Below are 12,640 nucleotides of genomic sequence, written 5' to 3' on the forward strand. Positions count from 1 at the left end.
ATAGTCTCCTTGCTGAATCAAATCGTCCGCTCGTTACCCGTCAAGCCGCCGCTTTCTTTCTTTTTCCCGCGCGCACCAACGCATAGTTAACTATTACCCCCCCCCCCCCCCCCCCCCGGCACCTCCACGACCACCGCCCATGTCCTGGCCGCCGTCTTGCGTCTCGAGATCGATCGCCTTGGACGGTGTACGCGGGCAGGCTGACCGAGGCCGGCTCGTCCATAGAGGAGTAGAACGCAGAACGCAACGGGAGAGACTCGCCGACGATGTCTGACCAGGAAAACCGCCCGCCTCGCGCCTATCCGCCGCTGTCTGCCGCTGTGTCGCATGGCCCGTCTCAGCCTCATGTCCACCACGGCCAGCAAGGAGCCGCTGCCCAAGCTCCCTCCCAGCACCAGCAGCAGCAGCACTACGCCTCCCAGTACCCAACGGGGCCTCATATCGCCAGCCAGAAGCCGCCGCCGCCGCACGCCCAGATGCAGCGGTCTCCCAGCTACCAGGCCGGGGACGACACCGGGTACTTCGACTCCAGGGCTGCTCCTCCTGTTGCTGCCGGCGGAGGAGCAGGATCAGCATACCCGTACCATGACGGTCGCGGCGGCAGCCTCCATGGGTCTCACTCCAGCAACTTCGGCTCCAGGCATTCGCAGCACTCCACCGTAAGCCAGACATCCTCCCACGGCTCCTCCGCCATGTCGGGATACCAGCACCAGTACCAGGGGCCCAACACACCCTCTCCGGGCCAGCAGCCGCCGTCATACAATCCCCAGCAATTCTCGCAGCAGCAGCAGCAGCAACAACAACAGCCTCCTCCCACGCCGCAGCAGGCTGGCTACAATCCACAGGTCTTCTCGCAGTTCTCCAGCCAGCAACCGCATCACCAGCCCTACAATCCTGCTGCGTACCAGTCCTCGCCCTCGGTGGGTTCATTCCAGTCGTCTCCCGCTGGAAATTGGTCTGCAGGTACTCCAGTGCAGACCTCGTATCCTTCTACCTCGCCATCCTTCTTCCCTCCGTCTCATGCTGTGCCTACTTCGCCGGGTCCCATGTCGGCTCGCCCGCTGGACACGTACAATGACTACTCTCTCCCATACGGCAACAACACAACTCACCACCACCCAACTTACCCTCCAATGCCGTCTCAGAGTGTTGCTGCTACTCCTGTGTCTGCGCATCCTTCTTCATACTCGTCCTATAACTATCCTTCCTCAAATCACTCCCAGTCAACGACGGTTAGCTATGGCACCGAGGCCACAAACGACCGTATCCGGAGATACTCTTCCGCCAAACCTCCAGCGCAAACTTCGGATTACCAATACATGCCAAATCCGCCCGCCCATGGCTCGGTTCATCACGATGCAGGATACAGGACTGCTACCAGACATGCCTCCTATCCAGCAAGCCCCCAACCCCCGCCTCCTCCAGCTCACCAAAATTCCCAGTCTACTTCCCCAAGGCGTACGGATACACTCACCCGTCATCCACAGGCTCGGCCGCTTCCTGGTCCGCCGACCGAATCTGAGGGACAAAATGGTCGTGAACAGATAGAGCCGAGCTACGATGACATTATCAAACAGGTAGAGGCTGCTGTTATGGAAGGGAGACCGGATACCACTCGCAGGCACAGTTCACGGGCGAGACGACCGCTTCCACAACAGCCTCCGATCCAGGAATCAGACGATGGTGCTTATCCGACTTCTGCTGTCTCGCCCGGTGTACAGCTCTTACCAGATGAAGTACAGACCCACACCAATGGAGGCAATATCAGCTCTACTGGGACAGGCCAGTACGTCAATTACAATGCCTACAGTGACGACAGTGATGCAGAAGTGGCAGCTGGGCTGGAAGCTCTTCGAGTAGCTGAGGAGGAGGAGGCCGCCATGCGTGCAAGGCGAAATACGCATACCTCTACCACCAGCTCGTTCGGTTACCAGCATCAGGAACCACCACCACCTCCTCCTCCCCAAAACCAGCAGCACCATGGAGAGTCCAGTAGCGACAGTGACTTTGCTCTCCATGATATCGGCCTCTATGGTGGCGGCTACAGCGCCGACATGCACTATGGAGAGGATGCTTTAATGCACGGGGTGAGAACCAGCTCCCAGCCGGACGGCAGAGGGAGCACCCCCAATCAATATGACTACCCAAGCATCGACCAAGACTCCATACATCCTTTCCCAGAGATCGAGCCCACTGCCAGAGTCGACACCGTCGGAACTGGCGGACTCTCAGAACCTTCAGCGTATCGTCGCATGAGCTTTGAAAATGGGGATGAAGCGGCTCTCAGACGACCATCGTCCGCCACAAGCTCCCTTAGCGACCTACCCGGAGAAGGGGAACCTCAAGACCTGTTCTTCCACCCTGGAATGAGCTCTAGACCCCTACCGCCCCCACCTGTCCCGGTTGCTACCCAAAACCTTCTTCCTCACCTAATGCCCGCAGGCACATATCGCTCCAGCGAGCATACCGGCCAAATACCCCTAGACCACTACCATATGCCACCCTATCCAACTTCCCCGGACACATATTCCTATTCCAACTCTACTTCTGCCGTGCCTCGCTCAACGTCATTATCAGACCATACAAACACGCATAAGTCCGCAGATGCAATCATTCGCTCCAAGACAGATGCTGACAGGGCTAAATCTAAACAAGCTGCCTATGACTCCTCCCTGTCAACCCCATCAGTCACCCTTGACCTCCCGGTTCTGCCGACGGGCAAGCGGAAGAAGTTCCATCCAGGGAAACTGTCCAGTGAACAGTTCCGCAAGTGCACAGAGCCATGGGCCATTAGTGCCATTGTGGCTTGGATAAGAGATCTAGCTGAAGACGAGGCGGATCTAAAGGAGCATTCAATTGTCGACGCAATCGTTGCCTTGCTCACACACAAAGTGCCCACGATGAACACCGCCGACGCCGAGACTCTCAGCGACAGAGTCGTTAAGAGCATGTTTGCAGCAGGAGCACTGATCAAAGACGAGGAATGGGTGAAATTCGGGCCAGGGACATTGTCTGGTGTCCTGTGGCAGATCACCGGCCAGGGATGCTATTCCTCCCGTTTACATAACCAAGAATACGACATCTTCGGACGATGTTACTCCCATCACTGCATGAGGACTTTGAAGAAAATTAACTTGAAAATGGTGGAAGCGCAGAAAAAGGCCGAAGATTGGGCGACCTTCTATAAAATTGGCAAGGAAGTCTTCTCAAACCACTCTAAGAAGGAGATCGACCGCCAAAACAACCTTCACGAAATCGTCACCACAGAAGATTCATATATTGCACAGCTCGATGTTCTGCGAACACTCTATAGGGATACCCTTGCTACTGCACAACCATCCGTCATCAATCCCAAACGTCTCGATAGATTCCTCAGGGACGTCTTTGGGAAAGTTGATGCGGTGAAGAGGGTGAATGAAGAATACCTGCTGGCTCAGCTAAAGTACAGGCAAAAAGAGCAGGGTCCCTTCATCGTTGGCTTCAGTGACATTTTCCGAGAGTGGATTCGAAAGGCCAAAGCAGCCTACATTGAATATGCGGCAACATTCCCCAATGCCAATTATCTTGTACGCCGGGAAGCTGAATCGAACATGCTCTTCCGCTCTTTCTTGAACCAGGCTCGTGAGAATAGGTTATCCAACAGATTAAGTTGGGACACGTACTTGAAGGCCCCTATCACACGTATCCAGCGTTATACACTGCTTCTCAACACCGTCTATAAGAACATGGAAAAAGACTCAGAAGAGAAATCTAATCTGCTACAGGCTATCGAGGAAATCAAGCTTGTTGCCTTGGACTGTGACAACAAAGTCGGAGAAATGACCAAGAAGATGGATCTTAAGGAGCTAGGCGCTAAGCTGCAGCTGAGACCAGAGATGAAGTCTATCGTCGAGCTCAATCTGGAACACCTTGGGCGCGAAATCATATACCAAGGAGACCTGCAGCGACCGAGGACAAAGAGGTTCAACTGGGTCGATATCCGAGCCATTCTCTTCGACCATTACCTTGTCTTGGCGAAGATAGTCATCCACAGAGATGCCGCTGGCATGAAGCATGAGATGTTTGATGTCTCTAAACTGCCTATTCCCATGGACCTTCTCACTTTGGTCAGCACCAATGATGATCCGGTAGTCAGGTCAGCAGTCAAGGGTATTGCACCCGCTAACCCGCGGGCTGGAGCCCCCACCGGTCTAGCCCACGCTGCAACCGCACCGCAAATAACTTCTCCCACCCCAGGCGCAGCCGGCAGATCAGTAACTACCACCGTCCTGGAAAACTCACGGGACGAGAAGATCCTCTATCCCTTCAGAATCAAGCATCTCGGAAAACGCGATGTTTACGTTTTGTACGCCCCAACGGCCCAATCGCGACAGGATTGGTGTGAGAAGATCTACGAAGCAAAGACCAAACACGCTGCTGCGCTCTATGCTCAGAACGCAGAACCATTCAGACTGCGTGTCTTATCAGACTCGGCCTTTGCTTACTCGGACCAAGCCGTTCCTCCTAAAAGTGCAGTTATCAAGGGAACCCCTCTTGACAGAGCCATCAGAGAAGTTGAGAAGAAGTATGAACGAAATTTATCTCGACCGTTACCCGTTTGCAGAGCGGCTGTAAATTGTGCAACTGTATTCCAGCAGCCTCCAGGGAAAATGATGTGTGCCATCGGTACAGACTATGGTGTGTATATCTCTGCATATGACGATCCTCGAGGATGGACAAAGGGGATTTCAATGTTGCGTGTCACGCAGATTTCTGTGTTTGAGGAATTTAATCTCTTCCTCTTGATTTCTGACAAGTCCTTGATCGGGTATCATTTGGACTCGATTTGTCCCGTCAATGGCGCTGTGCAGCCTGACTCGCAACGACGCGCACCGCAAAAGCTATCTGGGAACCGAGAAGTAGGCTTTTTTGCCGCTGGACGCATGAAGGACAGGGCATTGGTATTTTACAAGAAGAGAGACGGCATATCCTCGACTTTCAAGGTATGTTTACATCCATGACTATTTCCTTAATGCGCTCACTAACAACCCTAGGTATTGGAACCTGTTCTTCAAAAATCATCATCAAGCCGTTCTCGTTTCCTGTCCCGACGAGGCCAAACCGAGTTCTTCCGCGAGTATGATGAATTCTATATTCCCGCCGAGAGTTATGGAATCAACCTGTTCCATACGTCTCTTGCTATTTCTACATCCAGAGGCGTTGAAGTCCTTACCCTGGACAAGAAACAGCCCTGGTCTGTCCCCAACCTGAAGTCCGAACAAGCCGACGTGCAATCTCACCTCACCAGCATCGCAAACAGAGTAAAAGACCTCCGACCCCTCGGAATGTTCCGTCTCAGCGACAGCGAATTCCTTGTCGTTTTCCAGGAATGTGCTGTATATGTCAATAAACACGGAGACGTCAGCCGGAGCGTGGTCATGGAGTTCGTTGGCATTGCTCATGCAGCCTGTCTATGTGGGAAGTTCCTACTCCTCTTCAACGAAGACTTCGTCGAAGTCCGCAACGCAATGAACGGCCGTCTTCGACAAGTCATTGCCGGACGAAACGTCACGCTCTTAGACGATGGCGGTAACGGCAACAGTGGGATCGACCAGCATACCAACGCTGTAGGTGGTTCGAATTTCAACGAAGCAGCTTCCACACCCACTGGTACAGGACGTAATGGTCTCGGGATCTCCACTGGATTCGGCACTATTTCCCGCACAGTCAAGATCTGCATGCAACATCCTGAACGTGAAAGAAGCCAGATTGTGCTGGAACTTTTAGAAAACGAGGGACAGAAAGATTAATTTCGCTTCTGATCTATCTCCCTTTCAGAAACCTTTTGCGCTGCGTCCCTTCCATGCATATCAAACGTTTACCTTCTTACATAGGTCTATTCTCACAACCTATGGCCCCCTTTACTTACAATTTCTCTGTCGATTTATTCGATTTTGGGCTTTTTTCTCCTTTGCTGGCTACTCCATATGTTCGTTTCACCATCTCAACCAACGCCCTCCCGGATATGCCATTATATGACTGCAAAATCACGACCTCATGATCCTAGACTCTTGTTTTCACCTTCAGGGGTTGGTTGGCTTGGTTGATTGTTTAAAATATTACGGATGATACTTATCAGCCTTAACTATTATTATTATTATTAGCCTGTGTTTGGCTTTTTTGTCGAATTTTTTGTTTATGCTTTTTGCATGGATATGTTCTTTTGTTTAAATATCCTGCTTTCCCCTTTGGCTTTCTGCTTGCTGCTTCTACTCTGTTCGTTTCTTCAATCTAAGATACATTTTATAAACTTGTATGCTGCTTCGAACAGATTCCCCCTTTAATTACCCTTCTTCAATCCGCACTGTTCTTACTGACATCATACGATGGACACTGCAGATTTGTCGTTTGAGCTTAAGATCAATGAGATATGAATATTCTCCGGAAACCATTGAGGGCAGGCATCCTCCTATCCACAAGTAACAAGGCTGATGATTTAAGACCGACTTGATAAAACTAGGGTCCCTCACAACAAGCACAAATCAATCGAGGACGTAAAGAATAAAATAAGAAAAGATGTATAAACGGTAGTTGGAGAGTTGGATATATCACAATTCCATCTTGGAAGGTAATAATTACAAGATGCACCAGCCATTCACTGATCCCGACATAGCCATGCCAAAAAAGCTATCAATCATCAATTAATTTATATAAATTTCATTAACCCAGAAGCAACAACCTGCTATGACTCGAATTCAACTTTATCAACACTGCAATCTGAAAACCGTCGAACAAGGGAGCCAGGCGACGGCGATAACATTGCCTTGGAAGGATTTGCAGCGCTTCCTTCGGTCTCTGGTCCCTCTCGTTCACGTATGCTAGCCACTTCAGCTCCTTCAAGTAAATCGCGATCTCCTTCACGGATAGATGGAGCACGAAGCTTAGACGTATCAGCGTTCCTTCGCTCATAGTAAGCTGCATCGTCATCGTCGTCGTCATCCTCTTCGTCCGCCCTGCCACCGAGAGCGTTCCGTTCCATTTCACGCTGGGCTTCTTCCATCTTCTTGCGGACTTCTGCAGCCATGCGCATGCCGTCTGAGACAATGTTATCCAGGACGCCCCTGAGTCCCTTGTGGCCTGGTGGAACTATGCCACCTGATGCGCCGGCAAGGGTGGCGCCTGATGGAGCAGTGGCTGTGCCAGGGGAACGGTTATAGCCGAGGTTGGTAAAGGTGGTTAGATTGGAAGAAAGGGATGTAGAGCGCTGGATGGCACTTGTTTCATGAGATGGGCGGTCAGAGAGGTGGAATGATTCAGGGAAATAGCTTTCAAAGAATTGTTCAAGGAGTTCATCTGCGAGGATGACCATGCGGAAGGTCGGGAGTGTGATGTGTAATGGGTGAGCAGGGTCAAGAGCTGCATTTGCTGCTTCAGAGGCTTCTTTGGTAGTGGGAGATAGGGGAGTGGTTGGCGCTTCCTCGCTTGTAGGTTCTAATGATTTCTCTTTCTGAGTTGAGTCTGATTCAGGGGTTGGATGGGACTCGTCATCATCATCATCGTCTTCATCATCACCAATGCTAAAGGCACCAAGCTTGGACTCCATTTCTGTATGTTCTTGGTTTTGTGGATGGCTGGGATCAGCGTATTCAAAGCAATGTTGAATAAAGTCGCTGACACTGCTGAGAAACTTCTCGTCAGCGCTAAGCTTAGGCCGACCTCGTAAGTCTCCTTCTTGGGTTGATGTTGATAACCGATCACTTTCCCCATTGGTTCGGATGTTGATCAGGCCTTCGAATCCCCTTCTGGAAAGGAAAAGGAGGGCCTCCGACATGCGTAATATACCCTCTCGGTCAACCTGTCCCGTGCCGTCATCGTCGTATAGGTCAAAAAAGTAGTTTATTGTGTTCATTATATCTCTGCCGCCCTTTATTTGAGCTAGGCCATTGACAACGTTCTGTAAGCTGAGGCCACCATTGCCATCAACATCCCATTTACGGAACAGCCGTTTTAGGAAATCATGGTCAGCAGGAGCAGGGTATTTTGATCTGTCTGAAAACTTATTTCGGCTTCTAATACTGGCATTTCTATCAGAAGCGGAATCCTTGCGTGGGGGAGAGTCGCTGGTGGCCCATTTGGCAGTGGCTGCTAGAAATTGTCTAAAGCCATCGTAGTCCATAAGCGATGGGCTCGGTCCGAGTCCAACACGGCTTACTTGAGCTTCAACTTTGGGGAGGATAGCAGAGTATCGTGCCGGGTTCTTGCTTCCGGCTTTATTACGACGCCTCTCTTCTTCTTCTTGCGCTTTTATCTTTTGTTGACGATCGTATAGAACGTCGTAGAAACGGTCATAAGTAGCACCCAGATCGTCAAGGCTGAGCTTCTTGCTCTCAGGCCCGAGATTTCTAATAGAAGTCCTCTTGGCAAAATTCTCAATATTGCTCAGGACTGCATCTTTATGCTGAGCTCGTTCCTCCACAATGGTGCTATGTGTTATTCCGGAGAATTCCTTAAAGGCCACGACCATGAGCTCCTGGAAGCGGGTGATGGCACGTAGCTTTGGGTTGTCTGACCGAGGATGGGCAGACTCGTCGAGTCTAGAAAAGTAGGATTTAAGGATGGAGATGAAGGTTCCATCGTCGGTGACGTCGAGCAGCTCTTCTCCGTTAATTCGGAGGATTGCCAGCCCGACTTGGAAGAGGACTTTTGGTCCCTCCAGGAAGAAGACATCGAGAACCCTGAATGCAAAGACAAGGGGCATGGAATTGATGTACAGTGAGAGGAACCAAGGAAGGGAGACGACTGATAGCTGAACATCAGACTTGACTAGATGGTCCCATAGAATGGGCATAGTTTTTTCCACGAGGGATTCGAACACCTTTTGATCAAGCAATGTCCCGTACATAGTTGTGGAATAGTAACCAGGTAATAGCCGGTCACACAGCACTGATAGGAGAAAAAATGCTTGTGCTTCAGATGTATAACTATTGCGTAACTAGTTAGTATCAGTAACAGATGGGAGTAGAAAAAAGGACAGACTCACATTAATAGGGCAGCAACGACGATGTTCATTGCTTGACAGTATCCTATTTCTTCGTTTATCCAACTATACGCTGTCAAAACTCTTCTTAACCTGTTGATGCCTTCTTCGCTCTGGAATCCAGGGTACTCTGGAAGAGAACGGTTGAGATCCTTCTCAATCTCGTCAATTGCAAGAGACTCGCGACCAGAGAACTTGGCCAGGGTTTCCTCATATAAGTTTGGAGCTCGTAACCGCGAATAGAACGAGCCGGAGCAGATCTCCCATAACTCTCCTCGCAGACGGTTTGGAAGGCCAACTCGGATGAGCTTATGGAACGTAGGCTGCCTTATCATTGTAGCATTGCGTCCGTTTTCTACAAGTCGATCGGTAAGCGGCCGAAGAATACAATGTTTCTATACTCCTGGGAAGGGGAACAGCAACGTACCTCTCATGTACTCCCCCCATAATCTCATCTTACTGCGATCTCTCAATTTCCTGGCATCACCGGGGTATCTAAAGACCAGGCCCAGGCCGGTATCCGGCGGCTCCCTGGTCGTCTCAACCTCTACACCTTCCTTCTTCACCGTCCGAGAGCCAGACAGCATATATTCCGAGTGGCACCCAGCCACAACCTGTCTGAGCCCCTCGACATCCTTCATCCCATCTCTCAACCCGCGTTTCAGCCCATCACAGAACCGCTCACAGGCCTGACGCGAGCCATCGAGATGGATTGTGAACTTCTGCACCGGCGTAGGCGTGTCTTTGGCCGGGGCCCCTTTGCTCAGAGCTCCGTTCCAAGTGGTGATGGACAGCGAGAAGATGTGGCCGTGGCTATTCAGCCTCTCGACCCGACGGATCGCACAGAGGGGTAATGTGAAGCCGTTGCCGGACGGGCCCGTCCCATGCGTCTGTCCCGTAAACGCAGACGAGGCCGAGAAGCTGGAGGACTGCAAGAAGCTCGTCGGCTGCGTAGAGAAGCATATGAAGCGCTCGCTGAGATGCAGGTTGCCTATGTACCGGTTGCCAGAACGGCCAGCGTCCTTGGCTCGTTCGCCATGGGTAGAGCTCGAGGAGGAGTACGGCAGCGGCAGGACAAGCTCGGCAGATATCTCCTGCAGCGGATTCTGGGAGTCAGGCAGCCGGAACTGCTGGCGGAAGAGGGCAGCCTTGGACGGATTGCGATCAGAGGCGGCGGGCGTAGGGAAGCCGAAGTTCGACGGGTCTACCAGCGACTGAGCCTTCTGGACGAGCGACGAGATCTGGAACATAGCTGCAGAATCGGCCGGGCAACTTGCATCTGAGCTGTAATATTATGGAATCGAGACGACCGATTGTCTCCGTCAGATAGCTGTTTTTCTTTTGTTTTGTTTCGTTCGCGCTTTGCAAAGGAGTGGTATGGATGGTGGTCGTAGAGCAGAGTCGAGTAAGGTAGTTAGCTCGTATGTGACTTTTTTGGAACTGCCTGGAGTCGCTGCGCCGATCCCAAACAAAAGGGGGCCGGCAACAAGGCTAGCAGAAGCGATAGTGAGAAAGGAGATGGGCCACCGAGAGAGGCATCCAGGGCGCATCAGTTCGACGGGCTTCAGGCAGACACCTCTCTCCTCTCGCTCGGATGGGCCTTTTTTTTTTTTTTTTTCTTGCTGGCGTGCGTGGTTCTCGTACCTGGCGATATCGTGATACAAGCTGGAACCAGATGATGGAACCCCCTCAGGGATCACCAACCGACCCGGCACAACAATCTTCCACGGCCGATGAGTTATCGATTGGAGGGAGAGTTGCATGGATTGGCTGCGAAGCTGCTCTGACACGCGGCTGAGCGCAAAAAAAGGTGGGCTGTGGAGTGATACGAAGGGCGTACGGCGCAGTGACGATCAGGGAGCTTTCTTTTTTGATAGCTAGTTACGGGGCATGTCTACGGCCGGTCATACAAGTTGTACGAAGCAGAAAGCGGGACAAAGAAAGAGAAAAGAAAAAAAAAAAGGACGGACTGTGATTTAAGACTGTGACTATGCGAGACCCTGAAGGAGAGAAGAAACCTGAGCTGAACTAAACTGAACATCTGAGCAGAGGGAAAGGAAACATAGAAATGAAATAAAGGAAAGGCCAGGACAAGTAAGAAATGAGAGAGCGAGACAGAGCAACAGACGATGTCCTTGGGTTGCAAGGCTATGGTAACAGGATATAACATCGTTTCTTCCAGTTGTAATAGGGATATATGATAAACAGAATAAGAAGGAAAAACACTAGCAGTTGTAGTCATGCGATTCCACTCCGAGAACAATTATGAGAGAAGGTGATGGTATTGGTGGGTGATAATGAGAATGACAGGCCCTTAAAATTTAAGCCTTGTCTGCAGGCAATCTGATCTGGCTGTGGAGCTTATCTTCTTCGTGGTCGTCCTCGTGGGCGATGAGACCTTCCTTTTCGTGGGCTTCTCCGTCTTCCTGGGTAGAGTCGATGTTGTGGCGGGGAGAGGTGCGTTGGCGGCGGGTGTATCTCCAGAGAGCAACGAGGCAGTGGCCAACAAGAGAGCCGATAGAGCAGACAACCAAGCTGAGACAGAGTCCGATGATGGCTGGGATGATGACGAAGCGGAGAGCGTGAGCAAAGGCGCGAGAGAAGGTAGGATGCTGGTGTCTGTGGGGGCCGTGGCCGGATGGCTCGTTGTCGTTGTCCTGTCCCTGAATAGCAGATGCCTTATTCTTTCCATGGCAGCCCTTGAAGGCAGACTTGAGTTTGGCAGCGAACTGGATGGCGCGGATCTTAGCAGCGCGGATTGTTGCGGTGAGTCTAGCCAGGAGAAGGCGTTTCCAGCACTCAGCATTGCGGCCGCATTGCTTGGATGAGATATGAGTGGCAGGAGTAGCTTCGATGCGAGAGTTGACAATGACAAGGTTGCCGTTGCTGGTCTTGATGACGGGAATGTAGAGAGTGTCGGCTGCCGCTGGCAGACCGTTCAACTGAACGGGAGTGAAGTAGAAGGAGAGGAGCTCAGGGCCATTTGGATCATTGGGGGAGTCAGGGGTTCGGAGGACTTCGAAGACATAGCCGGTGGGGATGTTTCGACTGGATTTCTCGTCTGATTTGCGAATAAGGCTGGTTTGAAGGTCGACGGAGGTGTCAGGATTGGGGTAGACTTCCTTTTTGTTGATGTAGAGTCTGCCTGCCTCGGTCGAGAGGTCGAAGAGCTGCAGGAGGCAGTTAGCGCTTGTCCGGCCGCCAGAGGCAAATTCACAAGGGAGCGAGAGAGCTGAGAGAGGGAGAGTACGAGGGATCGGGCGAGCGTACCATGTAGCTGTCCACGGTAGAGACCTCAGTGGCATCGAGACGGCCTGGGAACGGGCATTTGGGGCAGTTGGCAGATATGGTCAGCTTGTGGGCGTCGGGAGCCTGTTGCTTGGTGGCATGAGGGCTGTCAATCTCGGGAACGATAAGGAAAGCGGCTGCGCCTTGGAGCGCCAGGAGGGAGGTCGCGAGGAGTTTCGCCAGCATGATGGAAACGGGGAGATCTCAGAAGTCAACACAGATAGGGAGAATAAGGAAAAAAGAAGGAAGCAAGGAAACAGAAGAGAAAAAAAGGGCCAATATATCAGGTAAGAAACGAGTGTCAAGAAGCAGTTCAAAAGGTGGTCACAGATTGTT

General features: G+C 51.6%; 3 protein-coding genes across 3 annotated transcripts; 1 reads left to right on the plus strand and 2 right to left on the minus strand.

Moving 5' to 3' along the window:
• Nucleotides 1–233: 233 nt before the first annotated feature.
• Nucleotides 234–5,789, plus strand: TRV_05032 (uncharacterized protein; the record flags this gene model as incomplete). Its single annotated transcript, XM_003020808.1, has 2 exons — nucleotides 234–4,982; nucleotides 5,034–5,789. Coding segments are annotated over 2 exons (5,505 nt in total), but the record flags the coding sequence as incomplete, so codon positions are not given.
• Nucleotides 5,790–6,721: 932 nt separating this feature from the next.
• TRV_05033 (uncharacterized protein) lies at nucleotides 6,722–10,266 on the minus strand (the record flags this gene model as incomplete). Its single annotated transcript, XM_003020809.1, has 3 exons — nucleotides 6,722–8,960; nucleotides 9,020–9,371; nucleotides 9,444–10,266. The coding sequence occupies 3 exons, from the start codon at nucleotides 10,264–10,266 to the stop codon at nucleotides 6,722–6,724; spliced, it is 3,414 nt and encodes a 1,137-aa protein (XP_003020855.1).
• A 1,071-nt stretch (nucleotides 10,267–11,337) lies between these two features.
• On the minus strand, nucleotides 11,338–12,490 carry TRV_05034 (uncharacterized protein; the record flags this gene model as incomplete). Its single annotated transcript, XM_003020810.1, has 2 exons — nucleotides 11,338–12,186; nucleotides 12,287–12,490. 2 exons carry the CDS (start codon nucleotides 12,488–12,490, stop codon nucleotides 11,338–11,340), a joined length of 1,053 nt encoding a protein of 350 aa, XP_003020856.1.
• Between the last annotated feature and the right edge of the window lie 150 nt (nucleotides 12,491–12,640).

Source organism: Trichophyton verrucosum (genome assembly GCF_000151505.1).
Source record: "Trichophyton verrucosum HKI 0517 chromosome Unknown contig00382_1.f1.exp, whole genome shotgun sequence".
Lineage (NCBI taxonomy): Eukaryota > Fungi > Ascomycota > Eurotiomycetes > Onygenales > Arthrodermataceae > Trichophyton > Trichophyton verrucosum.